Source organism: Rhyacophila brunnea, unplaced genomic scaffold (genome assembly GCF_057557595.1).
Source record: "Rhyacophila brunnea isolate RB1 unplaced genomic scaffold, BYU_Rbru_1.0 scaffold_13, whole genome shotgun sequence".
Taxonomy (NCBI): domain Eukaryota; kingdom Metazoa; phylum Arthropoda; class Insecta; order Trichoptera; family Rhyacophilidae; genus Rhyacophila; species Rhyacophila brunnea.
This window is the reverse complement of record NW_028232785.1, coordinates 5492678-5505739: the sequence shown is the minus strand read 5'-3', so window position 1 is coordinate 5505739 and position 13062 is coordinate 5492678. Positions and strand designations below refer to the sequence as shown.

General features: G+C 36.3%; 1 protein-coding gene across 1 annotated transcript; it reads left to right on the top strand.

Annotated features, from left to right (window-relative positions):
* The first annotated feature begins 2905 nt into the window (after positions 1 to 2905).
* LOC147076239 (uncharacterized) lies at positions 2906 to 4447 on the top strand. The gene is made up of 2 exons (XM_085940320.1): positions 2906 to 3326; positions 4212 to 4447. The coding sequence occupies exons 1-2, from the start codon at positions 3081 to 3083 to the stop codon at positions 4266 to 4268; spliced, it is 303 nt and encodes a 100-aa protein (XP_085796446.1). The 5' UTR covers positions 2906 to 3080; the 3' UTR covers positions 4269 to 4447.
* The last annotated feature ends 8615 nt before the right edge of the window (positions 4448 to 13062 follow it).

The following is a 13062-nucleotide window of genomic DNA, read 5'->3' as shown; positions in this document are numbered from 1 at the left end:
CTATTCAATATTTAACGACAGTAAGAGTGATAAAGTGATAAATATTACCCTAAGTTTGATAATATTTATCACTTTATCGGTCGATAAGTATAGAATAGACCCAATGGTGTGTATATCGTTATCTAACGCCAAACTTCAATAAGAACGAGCATTTTAAAATATAATGACAACATACATATTGCAAACAATACTAATCTGCGATAATGTTTGAATAATTGTCAATGTCAATTCATACCTATTATAAAATAATTTAAAATAAAACAAAATGATATTTCAAATATAATTATGGAGATGTCATAAGGACACCTCTAAGTGGAGGAGACTGGTCCATACTCAATCATGTCGACCAATTCAATCGCCATATTCTATCAGCCCTATAATAAGAATACGTAATGTTAATTCAAAGCGTACGTACCAACCTACCTTATCTAATTAAATCGGTTTAACTATCGCTGGCGTCTCATTTACAGTAATTATACCTAATCGTTAAAGTGTTAAATAGTTTCATTCTACGGCTAGCGATAAATTCCTAATTCGATTTCCAAAATATCTACATAATTCTTTCGGAAATATACTTTATTCCTGTTTACATAAATATATAGTTGGCGTTATCAGTTGTTGAGTCACTGGAGAATGTTTATCATGGGAGACATTAAAATAACCTTTGAATAACTAACATCGGCAGCGTGGCAGGGATCATCAGCATACTCTTGTTTGATGTAAATATTTGACTCTGGATTATTTCCCTGTAAGGAGACATCGAACCAATGTTGTTCATTTGCATCAGGTTGGAAGTCACCTGCTTCACGGTTAACGTCCATTTTACGATTTGAAAGCGTTCGTTTTCAAAGATTATCGAGTCACTAATGAAGTGTAAGCGATATTGACACCGGTAGACTTCCGTGATAGTAGACAATGATTTTTTGTGCCATAGACAAAGGATAACACTTTATAGTAGGTATTGCCACATTATATTATGTAAAAATATAATGCTGCAACAAACTCAAATTTTATGAACAAGCTCGACGCCATACCAATGATAAAAATTCAACTTTTTAATATTGTGCTAAATATCAAGATTTGCAATTCAAAATCCTAAAATCACTCAAATCGTTGTCGCAAGACCAGGGTGTACGGATCATGAAAAGATTATGATTGCGAATAACATTTAGTTATCACGAGTTACTTAGAGACAGCCGACGGACGTAGGCTTGTTAAGGCTATCGCGCTCTGTCTGATACGATACGAATGAGGCCGCGTTAACAACAGAGTGACTCAAAATACATATTATGTTCGACCGTCGGTGCTAAATCTGATACGGTTTGAGCGAACGTCGCGTCTATCATCCATCTTGAACTTTCCATCATCATTCATTCCAAAAACCAAGTGAAACCGTGAGAGTTGCATACCGAACCGTGCGTGAGTACGTGAACACCGAACTGACTCCGGCGAACGACAGCCCTCTCAACATAAAAAGGTCCGTGTCTGGTATCCTGTGTAAAACCCCTACCTCCTAGTTCCGTAATCCGTCCATCAGCATCCTCAAATTACAGTTTACTGCTAAAAGTGCCAAATTTTTGTTTTTCTCATTTTTTATTGATTGAATTTACCTACCATACATAAAATAGACAAAGTGTTACATTAAAAATTACGGTTTTGCAAAGTGTTCCATCGCAGAAAAGTTTAGGAAACTCTCTTAGAAAACGTCAGTTTTTCGCTTCATCTAATCGAATTCGTTGCCCTTTCGCGCATATTTTTTTCTGTGTTACCGTTATGATCGTAGGTATGTAGATTATTTAATATTAATAGATTGTTGTATACCTGATGTTCTATGTAGCATTCGGAATAAGTAGGTTGAGGGTTATCATAATAGCTTTTCTCTACATCATGTTGAACAATCTCATTCTCTGAGCCAACCCGCTCAAAATCATTCTCCAATTTTACAGTTGTAAGGTGATTTGAAGGGATCTAAAAAAATTCATTGATTTTATAAATAAAAAAGGATATCAATGTCTTCTTATGACGATAATAAACTTTATTCCTGTTTACTGATATCGCTGGCGTCATTATACAATGTTGATTGTCTGAATTACAATATTATTTATTACCTACACAAATATAATGATTGGAAAAAAAACTATCACTAATAATTTATCAGGTAGGCAGTTTTTATAATAAATATTGTTTGAAAAACTAACCTCGGCAGCGTGGCAGGGATCATTAACATACTCTTGTTTGATGCGAGTATTTAATTCTGGGTTATTTCCCTGTAAGGACACATCGAACCGATGTTCCTCAACTGCATCGGGTTGGAAGTCTTTTGCTTCACGTTTTATGTCCATTTTATGCTTTGGAAAATGTTATTTCTTTAAGATTATCGAGTCACATGAACAACTACAACTGTAAAACATGAACCAATATGGCAGCCGTGATTATAGAAAGTGACGCGCTGGGCGGGTATGACCAGTACATAAAAAGGAGACATGGCAAACTTAACGACAAGAAAAAGTAATAAATTGTAGAATAGCACTTCACGCGAAAAAGAAAGAGCCAACCCTATCCCAAGCCATCCCAAGGACTTCAAAGTCAACATGAATAAGAAGAATTTTATCGGTATGTAAGACTCCTTTATATGGCCTAGTTGAATATTAATTCATTAGTGTTTCTTTTATAATTACTGGCAATACAATTCAATTTTTACATAAGACCAAACGTCTAATGCCAGCGCTCCATTGGCGAGCCAAAAGTCCGACGACAATAAGTCTTCAGATTTTTCTACGTTCTGCTACTGGCCAACAGACGTTCAACGAAACGAGTATATAATTAATTTGACGAGTAAAACAGTCGACTTTGACAGCATAGATAATATACGTATATCTGACAGTTAAATCGTGATGGCGTTAAATGATACCGACGTTTTATGTTTTTTGGGTTATTGGGTGGCAGATAATGTAATAACGAAGCAAAGGGTACACAAATACTGGGTGAAACATTGGATAAGGAAACGAACGACATTATCCCACACAAATTTAATACGAGAATTGCGTTTGCAACCGAGCGATTTCCGCAATTATTTGCGAATGTCGGAGGATGTATACACAGAACTGTATAATTTGGTCTCCCCATTTATTAAAAAAAAAAATACTATGATGAGGGAAGCTATTTCTCCTCATGATAGATTATGTGCAACCCTGCGATTTTTGGCTGCCGGCGGAACATTCACTGACTTGCATTATAGAACTGCGATTGGAAGACAAACTCTGGGCAAGATAATTCCCGAAACTTGCCAAGTCATCATTGACGTTTTGAAAGGAGAATATTTCAAGGTGTGTATTATATTATACGTCATCTAATAAAGTTGGGCAAATTTACAAATATATCATTAACAAGTAGACATTGGTTGGTCTTATAAAGTGAACGTTTAGTGGATTGTTTTACCTATATAAATCATAGACGGCAACATCATAAGAATGGCAGACAAGATGCATTTGAGATAGGTATATATATAGTCACAAATAAGGCCATCGTTGACATGCTAAATATTCAATAGACCATTAGAATGCTGTACCTAGCCAGGACTCTCCATATAGGCTGTAAGCAAGCTGCTTAATTATTCCTGTTGAATGTATTGTAATACTAGTCATATTCTTCGAAAAGCAAGCATGGAATTTGATTTCTAAATGAGGCCACATAATAATATAGGTTTGCTAACATAGCTCAAATACTTACCATTTGTTGTATCGCTTAAGCGAAGGTTTATAGGCATAAAAACAAACAAAAAAACAAATATTTTTACAAGATATTTATTCATACAAAAAACATTAATTTATTATACCGGCTTTTGTACATTTTTGCTTAATATACGATAAACTGGTTGAGTATGAACAGTAGTTGCTGGCATTATTTTGTCACTTTGTCCCATAAAGGCAACTTCATGCATCAGCTTCTCGGCCAGCAATCTTTGTCCCTGTGACATCGATCGTAGTTTCATGGCTATCATTTTGCCAAAAACATCAAATTCATCTTCAGTCTTGCTTAGTTTGTCGGTGATTAATTCTAACACTTCGTTGGCGCTATCATTCGATTTTTTTCGTTTGAACGATGGGGGTTCTGGTGCTCTATTGAGATTCGACCTTGGAGTAGTCGACAACGTGGATGTTGAAGGCGAATATTCTATCTGTAAATAAAATGTTGATTATTTTTTGTTGCAGTTCCCTGATACGCACGAAGAAATGGAGACGATTGCAGAAGAATTTAATAGTAAATGACAATTTCCAAATTGCCTGGGCGCAGTTGATGGGAAACACATTGCAATCGTGCCACCTGCAGGCGCCGGCTCCCACTTTTATAATTACAAACATTTCCACAGCATTGTTTTGATGGCGATTGCAAATGCTAATTATGAATTTATTTATGTTGATGTTGGAACAAATGGACGTATTTCTGATGGAGGCGTACTGAGAAAATCTCATTTTTTCAAACGTTTAGACGAAGGCAGATTAAAAATACCTGCACCAAAAAAACCTACTGCTAATTCTGATGCACTGCCATTTGTTTATATTGGCGATGAAGCCTTTGCATTACGTAACGATTTCATAAAGCCGTATTCACAAAGGCAATTAAATCACAGTAAAAGAATATATAATTATCGGACATGCAGAGCCAGGCGAATTATAGAAAATGTTTTTGGCATTTTAGCTGCTAGATTCCGCATTTTTCAAGCTCCAATAAACATGAAAATTGAAAATATCAATACAGTTGTATTAACTTGCTGTGTGCTGCACAACTTTCTTCGTCGCAAATCAACACATACTTATACTCCTTCTCATGACCTTGATAGGGAAAATCCTGAGACAGGTTTAATAGAGCTCGGACTGAGGTCACAGGACACCTTAGCGCCTTTGGAAGCAACGACTAATCGGAACTTGACTGCCAATGCTAAGAAAGCGCGAGGAGATTTCGAAAAATATTTTAATACTACCGGGGCTGTCACATGGCAAGAAAGTATGATAAGCAATAGATAAATTAAACCAATGTAACAATTTAGTTAAAATGTTTTACCTCAATACAATCTTCGTTGTTTAACGAGTTGGAGTAACTCTCATCAGGAGACATGTTTTCCAAATCGTCCACCATGCTGGATATTGAGCTCGATTCTGTAAAACAAAATGTAAATTGTTAAAATACAACATAATACTCAAACTTGTTTTTTATTATCTCTCCCCTAAGTACCCATTCCTTCATACGGTTAATATTGATATTGGTATAATTGGTGTAATCCAGTATATCGGGTATTTTCAAAATGTGTTTTCCGCTGTATTCCTCATAACCAAACTGTACCATTAATTTTGATTGATGATTGACGATTTATTGATTGTCTCTGAAGGAACCTAACTCGAGCGATTTTTGATTTTATGATCATTTCTTTTCTTCTTCTTTCGACCATGTCCGATCATAATATGGACCTCCACGGAGTGGAGGTTTGTATTGACAGATTTTGTTTTTACGAGAAATGGATGTCAGCCACTTGCTCAACATATTAGGTCCATACTCTGACTCATACACAAATTGAAATTCAATGTGTACTTGTCAGACCCAGGATTTGAACCTGGGACCCGACCACGACTCAATAAGCCGCGCTTCCACCGCCATGATCGTACCTATATATTATTATTTCTTACCTACCTCAGCAAAGAATAAATAATTTTATTGTGACTAGAAATGATTCATAGCTGTATGTTTTAATTGCTTAATAGTAGCTAATCTAATGCGATGTCACTTTCAGAGATACGACAATGTCATAGTCTGCACGTGTATAATAAATAGCTTTAAAGCATTCCCTCGTACCTATATATTATTATTATTTATTACCTACCTCGGCAAAGAATAAGAAATTTTATTGTGACTAGAAATGATTCATAGCTGTATGTTTTAATTGCTTAATAGTAGCTAATCTAATGCGATGTCACTTTCAGAGCTAGGTACGACAATTTCATAATCTGCACGTGTATAATAAATAGCTTTAAAGCATTCCTACGTACCTTCCATTTGGTCGTTCAAGAACTCCAAATTTTTATAGTACCACAGTTTGGGTAGATAAACTGCGTCTGTGCCGGCTCCGCTTCGATATGATGTCCTTACTTTATTTCTCTCCTTTCTGTAACCCGACCTCAATGTCTGTATTTTCTTTTTAACATCGTCGACCCTTGCCTGCGGCTCCACCTTGATTAAAATCTCCAAAAGTTCCGCATACGCCAAGGACTTGGCATCACGATTCTTGTCGTCTTCCACAACGACGGGTTGTCTTTAAAACAACTAATAAAATCTTCCAAGAAACTTTTCGATAGCACTCGTAGATCTACCATTGTTGTTTTCGATGTCCGAACACTTTGAATGACAGTAAAATAATGATGGCGCTGTCGTCCGTCGGCATAGATATAAATAATGTGACGGTAAAGCGTGGTGAACGTACGAATTTCAGCGGCTCGGCGAGTAAAATATCAAACATGTTTGAAATCCAACGAGCCTGGTCTGCGGATTAAAAAGTCCGCAGACCTGGGGTGCTCCACGCGAAAAAAAAGTCCGAAGACTGTAAATCGTCTGACTTGCGTGCCAATGGAGCGCCGGCATAACGACTGCCAATAATTTACATTGTCCATTTGTTTTAAGCACGTAGCAATGGATGTGAAACGTGAAGCAGATGAAACTGGATCTTATTCAGAAATGCAGCAATGGTTTGACGAGCCAATACTACGTCCTTTACGTTTTTAAATCGCTCACTTCTGAAATATTAACGTGTCACAATTAATAATAAACTGTATTTGAGCAATCCTGACAAAGCGGTATCTGGCAGTCGTGATAGTAGACAATGATTGCTTGTGCCATAGACAAAAGATAGAAAACAATAAATTAAAGCCAACTTACATGACGTTTTATTTCGAAAGATGCATGTAATCTAAACTAAATGTAATAGAATTATGTATTACATAATTTTTTTGTTAAAATGGATGATTTTTAGACGTATAGATAGACATTTTTGCACTTTTTTCGATACGCGAAAGGAAAGGTAGGTAGTTACCTAATGAATTTTATCTATTCATAGTAGAATAAGTAAATTTACTTGCAATCTTATTTTCACAAAATCACATAGGTACTAGGTACATAATCAAAACGTTTTTCTCGCCTACTAGCTTGTTTTTTTACCGGCAGGCATGTTTTTGTCACCAACCGTTGGCAGCACTGATCCTGATTGCCATAGACTAATACCATTTAACATTATACTACTCACGGCTATAATACCGGCACGTGGCTTAAATACTTTGTCGCATTATTTTTGCTTTAATTAAAGACTTAAAATGGATATAAATAATTGTGAACCATCTAAACTCGAAACTGATGCAAATCGGCAACATTCATGTGGTGACAGTCAGGACGCCAACATTTATATAAAACAAGAAAATGTCGACGATGTCAGATGCAATTTTGAGGTTAGTTTTTAAAACTTAATAAATTATTAATAGATTCATACTTTGAGTTAACTTACTGATTTAGGATTGTTTTCTGAACAGTTTTGTAGACCCAATCGTAGGTAACAAATTAGTCGTGACGATAAAGGGGTCACTGATCATGGACAATTTCAAATTCATTGCTATGATAATGTCCTTATCAATGTGCTCGGCAGTGTGGGGATCTCAAACAAGTATGATCTTGCCGCGCCCGTTTTGTGCATTTATAATGTGGTTTTATCTTTGCAAATTATAGATAGTGTCGAGCTTATTACAAGTGATGTACATACATGACTACCATTTTGTCAGTACCTCATCCACACCATATGAACCAACAACTCATTTCAATGCTTGTTTCCTATATAATATTATCCAATATATTATAATCAAATTATTTTATCGATCGAAAGGATTTGATGTAATTTAAATTACAATTCTAATTTATTTAAGTTTTGTACTGTTACATTTGAATATTTTTTGCTAACCGGGTTTCACACTCACCCATACTTATTTGATCATTTACTTAGTAGGTAATAAGGCCTTCTTTTCTGGTATAATTTTTTCTAAATAAACAGGAATTAACTGTATTAGTAAGTTGACAGTATGTATTTACTTACGGCGGTGTCTGAAGATGCCCAAAGGTGAATCTCGGGTCACATAAAATGACTAAAAAGCATACCTAGTGAAAAACCTAAATCAATTAGGTAGGTACTTAGAATATAATCAAATATTTGCACAGATATGCTATTTTATTCGAAACACTAATTAATAATATTGTCCCGCTTGTTGTTCTCGCAGTTTCTTGTATTAGTTATAAAATTCTCATTTGAAAGTTTCCATATTGATTTCATTGGCCCCATCTTTTGCTGCACACATTTACAATTTTAAATAGGAATTTTCCAGCAGAAACTTTTCTTTGTCTATGGTATCCTATCCCCCGCGCGTCTATTTATTTATCGTTTATCGAGCATTTCGAGCAATAGTAATTTTTGTTATTTAGTTAGTTCTGCATTAGTGTATATTTTTATAGGTACGACATATCAAGTTTCTCATTAAACTTTTTTCAATATAGGAAAATTCTACTAATGTACCTAAATGCCTATAGAAACGGATTCATCTCCTCGGCGCATGCACTAAACTTCTAGGTGTAAAACCAGAATTTCAAGTTGATGATGAGTGGGTGATGAATTGACTAAATGTCGACTTAGCTATACATTACACTCAATGAGCGTCATTAAAATTATACGGCGCGCATAAAATATCATTTAATTTGTAGCGTAATCTCTATATATATAAAAATCTCGTGTCACGATGTTTGTGGTCGAACTCCTCCGAAATGGCTCGACTGATTTTTATGATTTTTTTTTATATATATTTGTTAGGTATGAGAATAGGTCAACAAGTATATTTCATACCGCTAGGTGATTAGGGTATCTCTATCTAGAAAAATTTTCTTTTATTTTTTTGACAATTTTTTTTTTGTATTTTTTTAATTATTTGGCATATAAAAATTCCTATAACCCCAAATTTTCACCCTCCTACCCCCACCCTCCCATTTTTTAATCGCGATTTTATTATTTTTGTATGAACAAATTTAATCGTCGTTCGTATTTCAAACAGAACGAAATTATTTATGTTGTTGAATGACAGATGGCACTACGTCCGAGAAGAATTCAAGAGAAGCGTCGCGTCATTTTGACATTTCATTCGGCATATCACAACGCAGTGCGTGCAAAATTTTGTACGATTTATTTTAATTTATCTATTTTTATGTGCGTGTATTACAAACAAACAAACAAAAAGCGTAAAGCAACAAACATGCGAAATAGTAGAGCAGAAAGAACAGACGAACAAATCCAACAAGATAACAAAAACGTGCGTGTAAGCATGTCGCAATTGCGTGCACCCTAATCACAAGAGGCACGAGCTGAACGAAATCAACAACGACAATTGGAACGGAGCCAAGCGCGCCGGTTCGTAGTTAACACACGCAGAGCAAATCGCTGGTTTAAAGGTAAAATTCATTATGTTACATTTTGATGTTCTGAGATAATGAGGTTTGAACATATTTTTTGCAATTAAAAATCCAATTTCAAATTAACATTTTTTCTTCTTTTTGTATAAAATGTATAAAAAATCAGAGAATACATTGAAGGTAATCAGATTCTATAAAAAAATTAGGAACATTTAAAAAAATGAGTTTTTGTACATAATGAGTTTTTCCACACACATGTTTGTTAGTAAAGTGATAGTATGTCAATACTTTGGCAAGGGTTTCGCAATGTTTTTTATTGTTTTGGATTCTTTTTTAGTAGGTACTTAAGACTACTACTAAGTACTAAAGAATAAAAAATATTTATTTTAACCAAAATAGGAATTAGTAACAATTCAAATTGAAAACAATTAAACATACACTGAGATTAATAATAATTATTTCACAATAATAATACACTGGTGACGGTAATAAGGATAAACCAATAATTATAATAAATTGAGGTAAGATAAACAGCAATAAAAAATATTCTTTATTCCTCAACAATGTCTTCCAAAACGTCTGGCTCTGGTAATGTGTCTAATGTGTCGCGATCTATATAGATGGTAAATTTTCATACCAATATCTTAGCTCTTCCGGAATGTCACCGTTTTTACAAAACTTCATAAGATATTTTTTTTTCAAGTTAGATATCGGTAATATGGATTGATATGCACCTACTAATTGTGGAATAACATTACTCCGTCTCCCTTTTCCCGCTGCATAATTTTTTCTGTAAGGTCCTGTATGGTTATACCGATATTGGATAATTCCAGGTAATTTTTTCTAATAACGTAGACATTTAATTTGGAGCCACATGACTAGCTCTACATTTTCATCTATGTTCCTATTGCTTATTAATTTTAAATTTCTTCGTCATATTGGGTCTTCAATACCTACAATGTGCTACAACTCCAGAAGTTAGCGAAGGTAATACCATTTTCTTCGGCTTGTAAGATCAAGTCGAAGTTGAAGCTTACTAGACAAGCCTTGCATGAAAATAGGTGCTCCATGCTTTGCATTTCACCACACTCGCAGGTTTGGTCCTCAGAGAACCCCCACTTCACCATGTTATCTCGGGTGCGCACTGCCATGGTTTTCAGTCTGTTAAGAGCTTTCCATGTTCAGTACCCAAGACTGGCTCCATGCGGGACGTGCTCTGCTGGCTTTACCCAATCTTTGAAACCCTCAGAGGCTAGGTTAGCCGCCCATGCGGATAGTCTATCTTATTCGGGTGAGACGGTCAGACGTATTATAGTTGTCGCCATAAAGCCTTTTCTGTATTTTAGCCTTTGTTTTGCACATTTGATACACATGCATGACTTGTCGCGGACTCTCTCTTGGGCTGCCTTTTCAACTAGGGCTGCAGTTTGGAGTCGGATTAGAGGGGGGCTATTCCTGAAAGCACGTGAACTTTAATGACAGGCGTGGATTTCAAGCACCCTGTCACGATCCGGCAGGTTTCGTTGAGCGCAGTCCACATGTCTCGTGTGCGCAGACATGTGCCACACCGGACAGGTATATTCGGCCGCCGAGATGCATAGTGCAAGGGCTGAGTGTATGTAGTTGAGCTCCCTACGTATTACTGCTTAGCTTTCTCAAGATACTGTTCTTTGCTGGTGTCTTCATTTTAGTATTAATGCAGTGTTGCTTATAGGACAGCGTCCGATCTAAGGTGATTCCCAGGTATTTGTTGGCTGTTTGTGGGTTCTAAATGCACCCCATCCCAAACAACATCAAGCAATTTCCCTGCGTCCATGTTTCGGAGATGGAACGCTCCTACCCATGATTTACCTAGATTTGGCTTAAGTTGATTGAGGTCGTAGTATGTCTTTAACTCGCTTAATGTATCTTTAAGCTGTTTCTCAATCACTTCGAAGCTAATGCTTTGATATAACACGGCTAGATCATCTGCATAGAGGAAATGTTTTGTGTTGACTCCGATTGGCTGATCATTAGTATAAACGTTGAACAGTATGGGTGCGAAGACGGTACCTTGTGAAAGGCCGTTCCGTTGTTGTCTCCAACGGCTGCGTTTTCCGTGCAGTGTTACAAAGAATCTTCGGTTAGCCAGGAGCTTTTCAATCACTCCTGTTATTTTGAAAACATTCAGGAGGTTGTAAATGTAAAGTTTACTCAGCAGAATTCTATGGTTAACTGTATCGTACGCGGCTGTTAAGTCTACAAAGGGAAACTCTTAATGTGATCGATAACCAGTTTCATGTTTGCCTCACTAGCTTTATTGGCTGGACTTTTTTCCCCTCTTCGGTCATTGTTTATGAATGATCCAGTTTTGGCTTAATCCAACTAAAGCTGTATTAATTGGTCCATTTGAAATGCATCACATTTTTAACGTTCAGGCAGTATTTTACATTAAACTTATTAACACCATCATTCTGATTATTTAGTATAAGTATCATTTATTCTCATCTTATACAAAAAATCAACCAGTAATATACAGTTGGCACAATATGATAGTTATAAACAATGCAAACCACAGATAATACACTCACTAACTTACTTATATACATGTTTACAGTTCAGGAAAAAATCATTATGTGCGGGAATGACTTTTTCCTGAACATAAATCTGAAATAGGTACTGATAATGATTTCTTCCCCAGTTTTTTTTCCGTTAATAAGATAGCTATCGTCACAGTGACTTTTTCCAGCAATAGATATCGTAAAAATTAGTGGATATAATGAAAAAACTCATTTTGGCCAAAAGTGCACATAATGAGTTTTACCTCCAAACCAGCGAAATGACCGACAACGCCAACAAGTACATCGAACATTTACATCCGCTTCGTTCCTTCGTTTCGCATTCGAGTACGAGCCAGATATTGAATATTCCGCTCATCCGAAAGTGCTAATTGGTGCTATGGACAAAGAATGTCCCCATTGTCATGCGCTCAAATTCAAACATGAGTCAGCCGGGATGTGTTGCGCATCAGGAAAAGTGCAACTACCAGAAATTGAGATACCACCAGAACCATTGAACGGCTTGCTCATCGGCACGGTTCCAGATTCAAACCTGTTCCTGAAGTCCATTCGCACTTTCAATCCATGCTTCCAAATGACTTCGTTCGGAGCAACAGAAATAGTTCACAATATTGCGGCAAATGGTCAACAATTCCATTCTACGTTCAAAATCAAGGCCAAGTATACCACGTAGGCTCATTGCTGCCAATGCCAAACGAACCACATAAATTTTTACAAATCTACTTCATGGGCGGTGAGGACATCAATCATGTGGATGCACGTTGTGGCTACAATAGCCAGGCGCATCGTCGGCGAACTACACGCCCTGTTGAATGAGCACAATGAATTATTGAAATTCTTCAAAGCACACATGCACGAATTGCAAAGTAACAATCACGCTATTGTCATCAATCCTGATAAAAAACCAGCTGGAGAGCACATGCGTCGATTCAATGCGCATGTTGTTGACGACATTGCTGGAATCATGGTTGGCGACCGCACATCGACGCGAGAAATCGTGATTCAAAGAAGAAACAATAATCTG

Coding starts and splice junctions, on each gene's coding strand:
- LOC147076239 (XM_085940320.1), top strand. CDS start 3,081: ATGTCGGAGGATGTATACACAGAACTGTATAATTTGGTCTCCCCATTT. Junction 3,327..4,211: donor TGAAAGGAGAATATTTCAAG/GTGTGTATTATA, acceptor TTTTTGTTGCAG/TTCCCTGATACGCACGAAGA.